This window comes from Neoarius graeffei, chromosome 14, assembly GCF_027579695.1.
Source record: "Neoarius graeffei isolate fNeoGra1 chromosome 14, fNeoGra1.pri, whole genome shotgun sequence".
NCBI lineage: Eukaryota > Metazoa > Chordata > Actinopteri > Siluriformes > Ariidae > Neoarius > Neoarius graeffei.
In genome coordinates this window covers 45,821,507-45,837,538 of record NC_083582.1, presented here as the reverse complement: position 1 = coordinate 45,837,538, position 16,032 = coordinate 45,821,507, and the positions used below count along the sequence as shown (strand labels likewise).

Below are 16,032 nucleotides of genomic sequence, written 5' to 3'. Positions count from 1 at the left end.
GACAGCATTGTTTTCAGTCCCTGGCTGTCATGAAGTCGGCTGAGCTGGAGAGGATGGAGCTGCTATTTAGAAACATTCACGCGATTGGAAAGAAGTTGATCCATTCCAGCTATCAACTTATGGCCTGCTGGAAGCCTCAGGTCACAAAGACCATTTTTCATGACTCATCTGATGATGAATGTAATGAGGACATTTAATGTCTCTCTCTACACATGTTCACACACGCGTGCGCGCACACACACACTATTAGTAGATAATACATAATATACTTGATAATACACATAATACTCATGGGCGCAGATAGAGGGGGGACGGGGGGGATTCGTCCCACCCAGATTTAAATTCACCTCGTTCGGTACCCCCCACTTATAGGGAGGAAAAAAACGTCTATGCTGTCTTTCTTTGCATAAGGCAAACCTCACGGAAAAATCAAAAGACTAATTACCATTCGGTTTATTGAGGTGCACAGCAGTACATACATAGTTGCAACTGCGCAGACTGCACAGGTTGCGAGCTCGAGCTTGGTTGCTGTGGTTACCCACAACAAGTTTGACAGGCATATCGGACAGCTCCTCCTAGTTCAGGACCCCAACACGGCATGATGAAGGGTGCCAAAAGGCAGAAAACGATTGCATCGTTTTTTCAAAAGAAAAAAACGACTGTAAGTAAACTGTGCCTTACTTTATCATATCACCTTGCAATTTTTTGATAGTCTGTTCAAAGTAATGTCGTAGTGAAAGTAAAATCGTACGGAGTAGAGAAGCCTTTCTGGTAGCCTCCTTCTTTCGGTGGTAGCCTGTAGATACAGTGCTCAGAAGGCAGTTTTAATGTTTAATCTGGCGTTCCCTGCCATAATTTCAGCGAGCATATTGTTTCATAAGGAAACTTTGCGAAGAGTTGTTGACTGACTGCCACTCACGCAACACACAGGCATAGTTAGAAAGTCAGGATGCACTGGTTTACACTTTACACACACACACGTAGCCCAGCCTCTCGCTATGTTTAACAGTTGGAACTTAGCGGTTTTAAAACTAGTTTTGCAGTTTTGCAATTTCTGTGCGTGATGATAATGTGTAAACTTTGGATTTCCATAGGCTATGTTAAAATGTTATCATTGTCCTGGCCTGCAGGTACCGTAGTTCCTGGTGATGGCAGTGAGAGGTGAAATAACATGTATACACACTACCGTTCAAAAGTTTGGGGTCACCCAGACAATTTTGTGTTTTCCATGAAAAGTCACACTTTTATTTACCACCATAAGTTGTAAAATGAATAGAAAATATAGTCAAGACATTTTTCTGGTCATTTTGAGCATTTAATCGACCCCACAAATGTGATGCTCCATTTTGTGTATATATGTGTGCATGTGTGTGTGTGTGTGTGTATATATATATATATATATATATATATATATATATATATATATATATATATATATATAAATATATAATATACAGTGGTGCTTGAAAGTTTGTGAACCCTTTAGAATTTTCTACATTTCTGCATAAATATGATCTAAAACATCATCAGATTTTCACACAAGTCCTAAAAGTAGATAAAGAGAACCCAGTTAAACAAATGAGGCAAAAATATTATACTTGGTCATTTATTTATTGAGAAAAATGATCTGATATTACATATCTGTGAGTGGCAAAAGTATGTGAACCTCTAGGATTAGCAGTTAATTTGAAGGTGAAATTAGAGTCAGGTGTTTTCAATCAATAGGATGACAATCAGGTGTGAGTGGGCACCCTGTTTTATTTAAAGAACAGGGATCTATCAAAGTCTGATCTTCACAACACATGTTTGTGGAAGTGTATCATGGCAAAAACAAAGGAGATTTCTGAGGACCTCAGAAAAAGCATTGTTGATGCTCATCAGGCTGGAAAAGGTTACAAAACCATCTCTAAAGAGTTTGGACTCCACCAATCCACAGTCAGACAGATTGTGTACAAATGGAGGAAATTCAAGACAATTGTTACCCTCCCCAAGAGTGGTCAACCAACAAAGATCACTCCAAGAGCAAGGTGTGTAATAGTCGGCGAGGTCACAAAGGACCCCAGGGTAACTTCTAAGCAACTGAAGGCCTCTCTCAGATTGGCTAATGTTAATGTTCAAGAGTCCGCTATCAGGAGAACACTGAACAACAATGGTGTGCATGGCAGGGTTGCAAGGAGAAAGCCACTGCTCTCCAAAAAGAACATTGCTGCTCATCTGCAGTTTGCTAAAGATCACGTGGACAAGCCAGGCTATTGGAAAAATGTTTTGTGTATGGATGAGACCAAAATAGAACTTTTTGGTTTAAATGAGAAGCATTATGTTTGGAGAAAGGAAAACACTGCATTCCAGCATAAGAACCTTATCTCATCTGTGAAACATGGTGGTGATAGTATCATGGTTTGGGCCTGTTTTGCTGCATCTGGGCCAGGACAGCTTGCCATCATTAATGGAACAATGAATTCTGAATTATACCAGCGAATTCTAAAGGAAAATGTCAGGACATCTGTCCATGAACTGAATCTCAAGAGAAGGTGGGTCATGCAGCAAGACAACGACCCTAAGCACACAAGTCATTCTACCAAAGAATGGTTAAAGAAGAATAAAGTTAATGTTTTGGAATGGCCAAGTCAAAGTCCTGACCTTAATCCAATCAAAATGTTGTGGAAGGACCTGAAGCGAGAAGTTCATGTGAAGAAACCCACCAACATCCCAGAGTTGAAGCTGTTCTGTAGAGAGAAATGGGCTAAAATTCCTCCAAGCCAGTGTGCAGGACTGATCAACAGTTACTGGAAACATTTAGTTGCAGTTATTGCTGCACAAGGGGGTCACACCAGATACTGAAAGCAAAGGTTCACATACTTTTGCGACTCACAGATATGTAATATTGGATCATTTTCCTCAATAAATAAATGACCAAGTGTAATATTTTTGTCTCATTTGTTTAACTGGGTTCTCTTTATCTACTTTTAGGACTTGTGTGAAAATCTGATGAAGTTTTAGGCCATATTTATGCAGAAATATAGAAAATTCTCAAGGGTTCACAAATTTTCAAGCACCACTGTATATACACACACACACACGCACACATACATATATACACAAAATGGAATCATTTGCTGACAGCTCAGTCCCCCCCAGTTCAAAAATCCTATCTGCGCCCCTGATAATACTTGCATATCAAAACTGCAAATGTTTTTCAATGATAAATGTTTTGAATTGGACTTTTAATATTAGAATCAGTTCAGTTGTACTAAATGTTATTTTTAATCTCATCTCATTATCTCTAGCCGCTTTATCCTGTTCTACAGGGTCGCAGCAAGCTGGAGCCTATCCCAGCTGACTGCGGGCAAAAGGTGGGGTACACCCTGGACAAGTCGCCAGGTCATCACAGGGCTGACACATACAACCATTCACACTCACACCTACGGTCAATTGAGTCACCAGTTAACCTAGCCTGCATGTCTTTGGACTGTGGGGGAAACCGGAGCACCCAGAAGAAACCCATGCAGACACAGGGAGAACATGCAAACTCCGCACAGAAAGGCCCTCACCGACCACGGGGCTCGAACCCGGACCTTCTTGCTGTGAGGCAACAGCACTAACCACTACACCACCGTGACGCCTGTTATTGTTCATATTGTAAGGGGCTTGAATTTGAGAAACAGAATCTCTGTTTATATTTGTCTGAATTGGTTGCATGTTTTCATATAGGGAGCTACCTTAACAGCACTGAATACTTGAGTGCTACTGTAGAGATACATTATACGCTGACATTCATAATTAAATCTAGATCTTCCGAACTTTAACGTATCATGGTGAAGAAAAAAACTGCGATTTCCTGGCAACAAAATTGTGGCTAGTGAAAAGGCTGAATGGCTAGTGACTCAGGAAAACCACTAGCCACAGTGGCCGGTGAGCAAAAAAGTTAATGTAAAGCCCTGATATGTACACTTTAAAAGCAGTATATACAACAGCTCAATAAATTAGGTGTGCAGTAGGAGGCTCTCAGTGTTTCGGAACCTGGCAGGTCCAGCTGGTTGAATCAGGACTGTACACAAACTCTGTCCTGTAGAACAATTTAAAAAAAAATTATATTAGGTCTGACATACATTACCATCTTTATCCACATTATAATGGAAGTAGTATAATGGAATTCTTTTCTTTCTAAAGGGAGAGAAACTTACTCTCTTTTTTGTGGCTGACCATTTCCCCGACACAGCAGACCCTCATTACATGGACAGATCTGGTTGATGCTAAATGCCAGTCCTCCATCTGGCACGAAGCAGCTCTCGCCCAGTACCAGTTGACGCTTACACACCCTCTCACCATGATGGCGGGCACAGCACATCGAAGTTCCACAGTCCTTGTCTACTTTACACCGGGCACCTGAGATGATGATGTAAACAACAGACAGCCTATATTTAGCTACTGATGCACAGACTCAATTCCTATTCATCATGCACTGGTATGCTCTTGTGCTTTTAACTGACTTCACAGAGACTAATATTGCCCTTACCTTCCTGTCCTTCTGGAATGCTCCGGATGCATCTGCCGAACATGCAGCTGAGTCCTCGCACACACTGGGCATCTCGCCGGCAATATTTCCCTTCTTGTCTTAAAGGAACACACAGGCCAAAGTGTCGGTCGCAGGAGAAACCCTTTCCACAGGCACGATCATGGTCACAGGCCACCTACAACCAGATGCACGCATTTACGATCACATTTGGGCAACAACATGCAAATTCAGTAGCTTGTTTTACATCTGAAATCACTATGGTTGAGTAGTGAATGCAAAGGAGACCAGTTTTGTTGCTGAGGTTTTTTTTCCCCCCTCTACATATACCTTATTCACTATGCAATACAAAATTACTATGATAACCATGTGCATCTAAGTTACAGTGTATTTGAGAATTACTGAATAACAAATATCTATTTGCAGTCCCATGTTTTGCTTTTCAATAACTTAAATATTGTGAGTAGCTAATAATGAGTAAGTTCTGAGTCTATTCTTTACTGTAATCTAAGCTAAGATAGCATACTGTATGTATGGGCTAGGTCTTGTCATAAAATCAACTTTGTTCAGTTTTCATAACACACTTTGAATACATTAACACAGCTTAATGAATAACACAATTTTTCTTTAACACCAACTCACCATATCACCCTTTTGGCTGTTAGGAGATGTCTCTGTCTCTCTTCTTCTCAGTCCCATTGGTCCTTCTTCTGGTGGGTTGTATGGCATCGATAGCATCCAGGCCCAGATCCGTGCTTGAACAGCTGACACACACATACACACAAACAAGATGTGCAGGAATCTTGCTGTAGTGTTCATGTTCAATACTCACACAAGTCCAAAACAGTCTGACTAAAGCGTGACCACCAAAATAGCTAGAAATATCTGGTCCTTGTTAGTGTCACCAAATAGCAGTCAGTCCTATCTGTGAAGCTGTCTGTGCATGACAGAGATCAGGTGGCACACTGGCACCTTTGGTCCTGCACCTTATATATCCAGATGCAGCAACTCTGTCTTGTCCATCTTGTGTGCTTGTGTTTGTTAAAGCAATAGGATAGGAGGAGACAATTAGTAGTTACAGGATTAGCAAAATTGCTTTCACCGCCTCCCAACACCCCATGCTTAGGTGACCGTAGTGAATTTATCAGCTGCAGATGTGAGAGGAGGGGGCAGGGATGAGTTCGTCTGGGCTAATGGGCAGATAACAAGCTCTGACAATGGGGCAAAGCAAACAGCTCACTTCCATTCACAGACACACTCAGGGTGAGGCTCTGACTGGCAGATAAACAGCTCAGACCTGGAGTGTGGAGAGGTATGCAGATGGTTGCTTGCTGTTGACCTCAGCCCCTGCCTCTGGACAAACAGTCCCTCTCAACCCTATAGACCCCTTCAGCCCCATGCTGAGAGTAATTTGCAGAAATGCTTCACACAGACGACCCTGGCGATCTCAGTAAACATAATTATCACCAGCGATCAGCAGTCTGCAGCAGGAGCACTGATTGGCAACGGAAATTGACAGCAGGCTTTTTTTTTTTAAACTCGCCTACTGTATGTTAGTTTAGGATTTAGGGTTTCTGTATTAATTAATGTATTATATTCATACAGATATAAGATACCCCTAGTTTAACAGTGCAAATCAAATCAGATGTAGCAGTTATCACAAGTATTAAATGTACTAGAGATTGTATGTAATATTACAGATCATATCGTAGCAAGTCATATGAAAGCAGTTTAAGAATACATCAGCTGTAGCATGTGTCCCCCCTTTTCTCTCTTTCTCTCTCTTATGTTTCTGTAAAAATAAATGTTGAATTCCAATGTTGTGACAAATACCAAACACCTTATTTACTTCCCGCTTTATATCTCCCAGATTACTATGTAAGGCCTTGCATATTATCTTTGCTGTTATTGGCACTTGAACCTACATTTTAGTCCAGTCAAAATAAATCCTGTAAATGTTACAAAAACATGCTGGTAAGAGCCAAAAATATTGCCTTTCTTCAGGTTCAAATTACTGGCTTGTCTTCCTTTTTCACAGTTTTGCGCCAAACAAACCTCAACCAAAATGTCTACCATTTAAACAGCTATAAAAAGCAGTCACAATAACAAGAAACTTTTAGCAGCAAAGCAGCGGACATGTCTCTGCTCCAGCAGTGACAGGCCTTAATGATAATGTTGAGACCCAGAGTGGATAAGATCTAATTCCCCAGTTTGTGGATCATTATGGTGGAAAGCAGACGTATTGTTTCCCATGTACGCAGCTCTTGTCTGCTGTCTGATTGTCTGCCACTCTGTCATCTCATTAGGAGCCAATTAAATACCTTTATCAATTAACGATGGCTAAACTGATAATGAGAGAGAATCAGTGGAGCAACCGAGTGTAAATGCATAACATCTCATTTCATTATCTCTAGCCGCTTTACCCTGTTCAATGTATAACATGCATATCATTATTATTTTGTAAAAAATATGTTTTCACTTTGAAAATACCTGTTCCATCCTATCTCTTTTTTTATTAGAACCTCAGTAATGAAGGTGCTGCAAACCACCTCATCAGTGCTTTAATGTTAATGTAAATTATGTCTTGTGAAACAGCATCTGTTCGTTTATTTGTGTCACCAATATTCTGCAAAAAATATATTTAGAAACAAATGTATCCAAGTTTCTAAACAGACCATTATGACAACATTTCTTAAGCTGAGCTTGAATTTGAGTGGAGACAAACACTTTCTGAACAGATGTGTAAAGGGCTGTGAGCTACAGGGAGCAGTCTGTACTTAATCCAACACAGATTGTTTATTTGGTTGCAGCAACACTATCGTTCGACTACAGGACAATATATTGGTGTTAAGTGCTTGTGGGACTGAAACTGAGGATATGTCTGCACTAGCAAATTTACCTTGTCTGCCAGGTCTCCGTGTGTGTTCATGTTATTTCTGCCAAAATCACTCATACTCAGAATCGCATACTGATTCAGAATCTCAAGAGGAACTCACTGGAAATTAATGACATGTCAGAAAGGCCTGTTTGGCATACATAGGAAAATTGCAAATAATAAAGACTTGTATTTTCTGACATGGCTGCTGCAACTTTAGCCAACATTAGCACAAAGCTAACTGGTAAATTAACATTTGTTACATGTAGACATATCAAGTCAAGTTTATTTTTATAGTGCTTTTAACAATAGACATTGTCGCAAAGCAGCTTTACAGAATTTGAATGACTTAAAACATGAGCTAATTTTATCCCTAATCTATCCCCAATGAGCAAGCCTGTGGTGACGGTGGCAAGGAAAAACTCCCTCAGACAACATGAGGAAGAAACCTTGAGAGGAACCAGACTCAAAAGGGAACCCATCCTCATTTGGGCAACAACAGACAACATGACTATAACATTAACAGTTTTAACATGAAGTCAGTTTTGTTGATGTTATAAACTCTTCATTGATGGAAACTTGAGTGCAAAACTGTTCATGACAACTGCAGTCCTAAAGTTAGCAAGTCAACTGTAGTCCTCAGCCATAAAACAAGTGTCCAGAGCGTCTTCCAAGTGTGACTTTCAACTGTCCATATGGGGCCGTCCTCTACCGGAGCGATGTGATGAGACTCCAACCAGGACACATGACACAAGTGCAATTTTGAAAATCTGAGTCTTGAATTATATTGTCATTTCCATTAGTAAAACCTCTCCAACTATAGCATTACACTCAAAATCAAAAACATATTCTTTAGTTAACACAGTTGTAAATGCCATTGTAGGGTATACCATCAAAATAACTACTTTAAAATGGCATTTTTTGCTACAGTGTATCTTCACAGTTTTTATCAAACACACACAATGTTTAATTACATGTTGATTATTACTGCAGGGGATGGATCACTCCGTAATTAGCGTTACATTAGCAATCTCCAAATAACTCATAAATTTAACCATTGTAAAACAATTGAAGAAGAAACCTTTATTTGTCACATGCACACTTCAAGCACAGTGAAGTGTGCATGTGACAAATAAAGGTTTCTTCTTCAAGCAGTGAACACACGCACCCAGAGCAGTGGGCAGCCACACCAGAGCACCCGGGGAGCAGTCAGGGCTTAGGTACCTTGCTCAAGGGTACCTCAGCCCAAGGCCATCCTATGTCAACCTAACTGCATGTCTTTGGATTGTGGGGGAAACCGGAGCACCCAGAGGAACCCCACGCAGACACGGGGAAAACATGCAAACTCCACACAGAAAGGCCCTCGCCGGCCGCTGGGTTCGAACCTGGAACCTTCTTGCTGTGAGGCAACCGTGCTAACCACTACATGTTACATACGTGTATTGTATGTTTGTTTCTACATGGGTTCATGGAACTACTGTGATTTAATTTCATAGGATTTAATGTTATTTTTGTTGTCACTGGCACCAAAACATCAAATTTTAGACAGACATTTTAAAAGATGGCTTGTATGAAAATCATTAAAATGCTCAGCTCACAGAATAGTGTTTTGACTGTTGTCTATCAATAATTACGTCTCATTATTTTTGAGACATTTTCTATCCATTTATGTATAAACAGTACAAGTCTGCTCTGATTGTCTGAGAGCCATTAGGAGCCAATTAAAAGCCCTTATCAGTAACTGATGACTGAACTGATAATGAGAGCGAGACATTAGAATCAGGCTAGAGGTGTGTGTATGTGTGTGTGTGTTTTGTGAGTGGGAGTGGTCCGGGTATTGGCTGTGTTTGTGTCAGTCTGCATGGCTTCTTTCAATCAATAATAACCGATCGATACTATAGATAAACATGCCTCATACAGATCATGCTGTGGAAATTAATTCTTCAGCAATATTAAAATCTGTAAATGCTATAACATATATACCTTATACTAACCTTTCGCCCGTAGTCAGCTGGGATAGGCTCCAGCTTGCCTGCGACCCTGTAGAACGGGATAAAGCGGCTAGAGATAATGAGATGAGATGAGACCTTATGCTGATATTATTAATATTATACTAATGTTGGCTTATTAATGTTAATGGAAATATTCAATAGATAGATAGACTATCTATCTATCTATCTATCTATCTATCTATCTATCTATCTATCTACATAGCCAAGACAACTAAGGAGACACATCTAAACACTGAATGCAAAAATACTAAAACCATTTAATACTAGTTTTACTGTTAAAGCTATTGAAATATATGTACTTATTTATATACTTCTAATATATAAATATACATACATACATGCACTAATGTATAACATATAATAAATAAATTGAATATATAATATAAATTGCTAATTATGAAAAATGCTGGTGTCAGGCAGTTTGTTTTGTTCAGCCATGTTTTTCCACAGTCAAAAGTTTGGACACCCTAAATCTAAAATGTGATTTTTTGAAACCGCTTTTTGTTCATCACATAATTCCACATAATTTTGTTTATCACATTGGACACCCAGGTGGCACGGTGGTGTAGTGGTTAGCACTGTCACCTCACAGCGAGAAGGTCCTGGGTTCGAGCCCAGCTGCTGGCGAGGGCCTTTCTGTGTGGAGTTTGCATGTTCTCTCCATGTCTGTGTGGGTTTCCTCCGAGTGCTTTGGTTTCCCCCACAGTCCAAAGACATGCAGGTTTGGTTAATTGGTGGCTCTAAATTGACACTAGGTGTGAATGAGAGTGTTTGTCTCTGTGTCAGTCCTGCAATAACCTGGTGACTTGTCCAGGGTGTACCCTGCCTCTCGCCCATAGTCAGCTGGGATAGGCTCCAGCTTGCCTGCGACCCTGTAGAACAGGATAAGTGGCTACAGATAATGGGTGGATGGACATTGGCTACGCTGACTCATTCATAGGTTTTTCTGTATTTTGACTATTTTCTACATTGTAGAACAATACTGAAGACATCAAAACTATGAAATAACATATGGAACATATCTGGAATTTTGTGGGGATAAACAAAAAAGTGTTTAAGATGTTTCATATTTTAGATTCTTCAAAGTAGCCACCATTTACCTTGATGACGCTTTATACACTATTGGCATTATCTTAACCAGCTTCATGAGATAGTCACCTGGAATACTTTTCAATTAACAGATGTGCCTCATCAAAAGGTAATTAGTGGAAGTTTTTGCTTTCTTAATGTGTTTGAGTTCAAACCATAAATAGTAAATAATAAAAATACAATAAATAACCTGTAGAACTTTGCGCGGGTGGGTGGAGCACAGAAGTACACTGCAAAACCCGATAAGGTCACTGAGCTCAAAAATTTTATTGAAACCGATTACGTAAAAATTTTTGAGGTAAGTAACTTAAATTTTTTAAGGTAAGATTCCTTAAAAATTACAATCAAGTGTAACTATAGTGTAATTTTTAAGAAATCTTACCTTAAAAAATTTAAGTTACTTACCTCAAAAATTTTTACGTAATCGGTTTCAATAAAATTTTTGAGCTCAGTGACCTTATCGGGTTTTACAGTGTACGGCAGGCCAGAACTGAGTTTTCAAAAAACTCTTTATTGCAACACTTTTCAGCTTTTCACTCTCCCAGACACTCAGCTACACGCACACACATCAGCCGTCTGGTTGGGGAGAGAGCTCACTTCCTCTGCTCTCTCTCTCCTTATACAGGGCGTGGTCGCTGGGAAGACACACAAACACAGGTTAATTGACATCAGGTGTAGTGATTCTGCCACTTACCTTCCCTGACTCCGCCCTCCAGTCACAGACTGACGCTTGACCACGCCCCCACTGCCACATAGCCCTATTCCACAACTGTAGTCATCCATATTATGTCAAGAAACCGCTCAACTAAGTAAAGAGAAAAATAGTTTCAGACTCAAAAACCACTGAATTAGAAGGTGTGTTCAAACTTTTGACTGGTACTATATTTCAACACAAACTTATTAATCTGCCTCAACAGCACACAGACCAAGAAGAGACTTCACTATAGTATATCCAAAATACACAAATGAATAAAACAGGCAAGAAGTCAGCAATATTAGACAAATTATAACAGAGATAATGACTTAGTTTAGAATACTGAGACAAAGGAAAGTCCTGACAAGGAAAAGGAATCAGATCAGGGATTATACCCATATTGTACATGGACATGAGGCACATGTGGTCCTGATTGGCCAGGCATGTTGGACGTGAACTAAGCATAAATTTCAGAGGGGACATACACTCCTGGGAAGTGCAGATGTGTGAGGAAGCTGTGAGCCACATGAGCCAAGCAGTCCATACGTAGCTAATCTAATACAGAATGTTTATATGGATTCTAATACTGTTGTTCCACTACAGAACAATTTATTGGCATTAAGTGAATGTGGTGCTGAATGTGTGTGCCTACCCTACTGTAACTATCTGCTCTGCCAATCAGGCATGTTTTCTTAATGGGTGTGTTAATCTGTCAGAAATAATCAAGTAGTGCAGATGTGTAAGGAGGCTGTGAGCCACATGAGCCAAGCAGTCCATACATAGCTAATCTAATACAGAATGTTTATATGGATTCTAAAAGGAATCCAAATAACCAAATCCCTTACTTGCCTTCTAACCTTAGGCAGACTATGCTGAATGAATGCCTTCAAATATGGGAATATATAATGTCTGAATACATTTTCTTGTATATTTGAAGACACTCCTGATCCATTCAGCATGGTCTCCCAAAGGTAAACATTTTAGCATAACATTGTTGAATTCTCAATTTTAATGATGTTGATTGATTTTCTATAACAGCAGCTGTGACAGCAGTGTGACTGTAATTCAAATCACAAGTTTATATTTAATGCACTCTTTATAATATTATTAATTCTGTAGTAACTGCTCATTCACAGGGACTTATATGGTATAACCTACACAATCTAAGGCATAATCTAAGGCTAATAATAAAAATGGAATTAAAATATGTATTATTGAACAAAAAAAGCTTTCTATAAGGAGATGTTTATTTAACATTTATGGAAGGAGTCTCAAATGTCAAATCATTGACAAATTACTGTGGTATAAGAGGAATAAAAAACTTTGTAGGAAAATAATCCACTTCAAGGTGGCCACTGCACAAACAAAGTGTTAGGGTTTTGCTGGGATTCGAACCTGGTTCGTTGGTGTGATAATCCAGCAAACCCCCACTAGGCCACCAGGGGGATGACTCAAATGCAGAGGCGTGAGGCGGAAGTAGAAAAAGAATCAAAAGGTTTATTTAAACTATATACACTATATACAGGGCAAAACAAAAGACAAAAAAAAAAAAAACCAAAGAGTATTATCCAAAAGAAAAGCAAAGTGCAAAAATTCAAAAGCTAAGAAGATCAAAAAACACAGTACAAAGGAAACTGGAGATAAACATAACAGCACAAAGACTCCGTGACAAGAGGACTCAACTCAGGGGTATAAATAGACAAACTAATTAAGGACACAGGTGAAGATAATTAGGCAATTAACACAAACACAAAACACAGGAACAGTGGCGGCCTCTAGAGGCCAAAATAAACACGACATGAAAAGGAAATAACAGCGGCCTCTAGAGGCCAAAACAGTCCTAGTCCTAACAGGACCCCCCCCTCTAGGAGCGTCTCCTGACGTTCCCAGGGCGATCCGGATGGGCCGAATGGAAGTCCCGGCATAGTTCTTTATCAAGGACATCCCGAGCAGGAACCCAGCAGCGCTCCTCAGGACCATAGCCCTCCCAGTCCACCAGATATTGCAACCCGCCGCGGACCCGGCGGGAGTCAAGCAGGCGATTCACAGTGAACACAGTCTGCCCCTGGAAGATGCGGGGGGGTGGGGGGTTCCTAGGGGCAGGGGCATACGTAGACGTCAGTACGGGCCGTAACAGGGAAACATGGAAAGTGGGGTTGATCCTCAGAGTCCGGGGCAACTGGAGCCGGTAGGAGACAGGGTTCACCCTGCGCACCACCTTGAAGGGGCCAATGTAGCGAGGAGCAAGCTTGCGGTTCTCCACCCGCAGTGGAAGGTCCTTAGTGGACAGCCAAACACGCTGCCCAGGGCGGAAAGCATGTGCAGGTCTTCTATGGCGGTTGGCCTGAGTCTGGTTGGTTCTGGAGGTCTGTATGAGGGTCTTCCTGACCTTGCTCCAGGTCTTGCGACACCGTCTCACATATTGGTTGACCGAGGGCACCCCCGCGTCCTCCTCCTGGTCCGGGAACAGAGGTGGCTGGAACCCGAATTGGCACTGGAATGGCGACAGCTTGGTGGCCGATGACTGCAGGGTGTTGTGGGCGTACTCCGCCCATGGCAGCCAGGTGCTCCACGATGTCGGGTTATCCATAGCCAGGCCTCGCAGGGTGGTTTCCAGGTCCTGGTTGAGCCTCTCCGTCTGACCATTGGACTGTGGGTGAAACCCAGAGGAGAGGCTGGCAGTGGCTCCGATGACCTTGCAGAACCCGTGCCACACTCGGGAGGAGAACTGGGGCCCTCGGTCTGAGACGATGTCCTGTGGAAGACCAAAGACTCGGAAGACATGATTAAACAAAAGTTTCGCAGTTTCAAGAGCAGAGGGGAGTTTGCACAGTGGTATGAAGCGGCAGGCCTTGGAGAATCTGTCAACTAAGACCAAAATGACCGTGTTACCTTGTGACTCAGGGAGACCCGTGATAAAGTCGACTGCCACGTGGGACCAGGGACGCCGGGGAATGGTCAGAGGATGCAGGAGACCCTGGGGACGCTGTCGTGGGTTCTTGGTTCTGGTGCAAACCTCACAGGACAGGACAAATGACCTTACTTCCTTCTCCATGTTAGGCCACCAGAAGCGTCTTTTCAGGAAGTCCAGGGTCCTCCGAGCTCCCGGGTGGGCGGTGAGAGGGGAAGAGTGACCCCACTGGAGAACCTTGGCCCGGGCTTGATGTGGGACGTACAAGAGGCCTGGTGGCCCCGTCCCAGGACCGGGGTCCTGGCGTTGGGCTCGTCGGACAGCCTCCTCAATACCCCAGCGAACAGGGGCCACAATCCGGGACACAGGGATAATAGGCCCGACTTCATTCTCCCTGTTAGTGGCAGAGAACAGTCTGGACAGTGCGTCAGGTTTGGTGTTCTTGGAGCCGGGGCGGTATGAGAGGGTGAAGTCAAACCGACTGAAAAACAGGGCCCACCTAGCCTGTCGAGGGTTCAGTCTCTTGGCTTGCTGGAGGTACTCCAGGTTCTTGTGGTCAGTCCAAACCAGGAATGGATGTTGTGCTCCCTCCAGCCAGTGCCTCCACTCCTCAAGGGCCAGTTTGACCGCTAGCAGTTCTCGATCCCCCACATCGTACCGGGACTCAGCAGGACTCAGGCGGTGGGAGAAGTAAGCGCAGGGGTGCAGCTTTCCTTCCGAACGTTGAGAGAGCACCGCGCCGACACCACTGTCCGAGGCGTCCACCTCCACGATGAATGGTTGGGAGGTGTCCGGGAGAACCAGAATGGGTGCCGTGCAGAAGCGGTCCTTGAGGTCTTTGAACGCCTTTTCTGCCTGAGGAGACCAGCCATAAGATCCACCTGTCCCTTTGGTGAGGTCTGACATGGGTGCTGCCACAGAACTGAAGTTCCTGATGAACTTGCGGTAGAAGTTAGCGAATCCTAAGAACCGCTGAACCTCCTTAACGGACTTGGGAGTAGGCCAATCCCGGACGGCCAGGGTCTTGGCAGGGTCCATTTGGAGTTGGCCTGTCCGTACAATAAATCCCAGAAAGGAGACCTCGGGAACATGAAATTCGCATTTCTGGGCCTTGGCGAACAGATTGTTCTGTAGCAGCCTCTGGAGAACCTGGCGGACATGGTGGCGGTGCTCCTGCACGGTCTTGGAAAAGATAAGGATGTCGTCGAGGTAGACAAAAACGTATAGGTTAATCATGTCCCTTAAGACGTCGTTGATTAGGGCCTGAAAAACAGCTGGTGCGTTGGTGAGTCCGAAGGGCATCACCTGGTATTCGTAGTGCCCAGACGGGGTGTTAAAGGCAGTCTTCCACTCGTCTCCCTGTCGGATACGGATGAGGTGGTATGCGTTCCGTAGGTCCAACTTGGTGAAGACGGTGGCGCCTTGGAGCAGGTCGAAAGCTGTGGACATCAGCGGAAGGGGATATCGGTTGCGCACAGTGATCTTATTCAGGCCCCTGTAATCAATACATGGTCGGAGCCCCCCATCCTTCTTGCCGACAAAGAAGAAGCCGGCTCCAGCAGGTGAAGTGGAGGGTCGAATAAACCCAGAGACCAGGGCATCTTTGAGGTATTCCTCCATGGCCTTGCGTTCTGGCTGAGAGAGTGAAAACAGTCTGCCACGAGGAGGGGTAGTCCCAGGGAGCAAGTCGATGGCACAGTCGTAGGCCCGGTGCGGAGGAAGAACGGCGGCCCTGCTCTTGCTGAATACCTCCTTGAGATCCCAGTACTCTGTGGGAACTTGAGATAACTCGGTGAGATCAGGGGGCTCGGCAGGAGACACAGGAGAGCTAGAGAGCAGACAAGAGGCATGGCATGCAGGGCCCCATTCCACAACCTGGCTTGTTACCCAGTCTATGCGAGGGTTGTGGCGAGTAAGCCAAGGAAGGCCTAGAATAAC

The 16,032-nt window shown here is 42.9% G+C and overlaps 1 protein-coding gene across 1 annotated transcript; it reads right to left on the bottom strand.

The window, feature by feature from the left end:
* Positions 1–4,005: 4,005 nt before the first annotated feature.
* LOC132897619 (dickkopf-related protein 3-like) lies at positions 4,006–5,332 on the bottom strand. The gene is made up of 4 exons (XM_060938860.1): positions 5,156–5,332; positions 4,517–4,691; positions 4,185–4,386; positions 4,006–4,066 (listed from the first exon to the last, which is right to left on the bottom strand). The coding sequence occupies exons 1-4, from the start codon at positions 5,330–5,332 to the stop codon at positions 4,006–4,008; spliced, it is 615 nt and encodes a 204-aa protein (XP_060794843.1).
* Between the last annotated feature and the right edge of the window lie 10,700 nt (positions 5,333–16,032).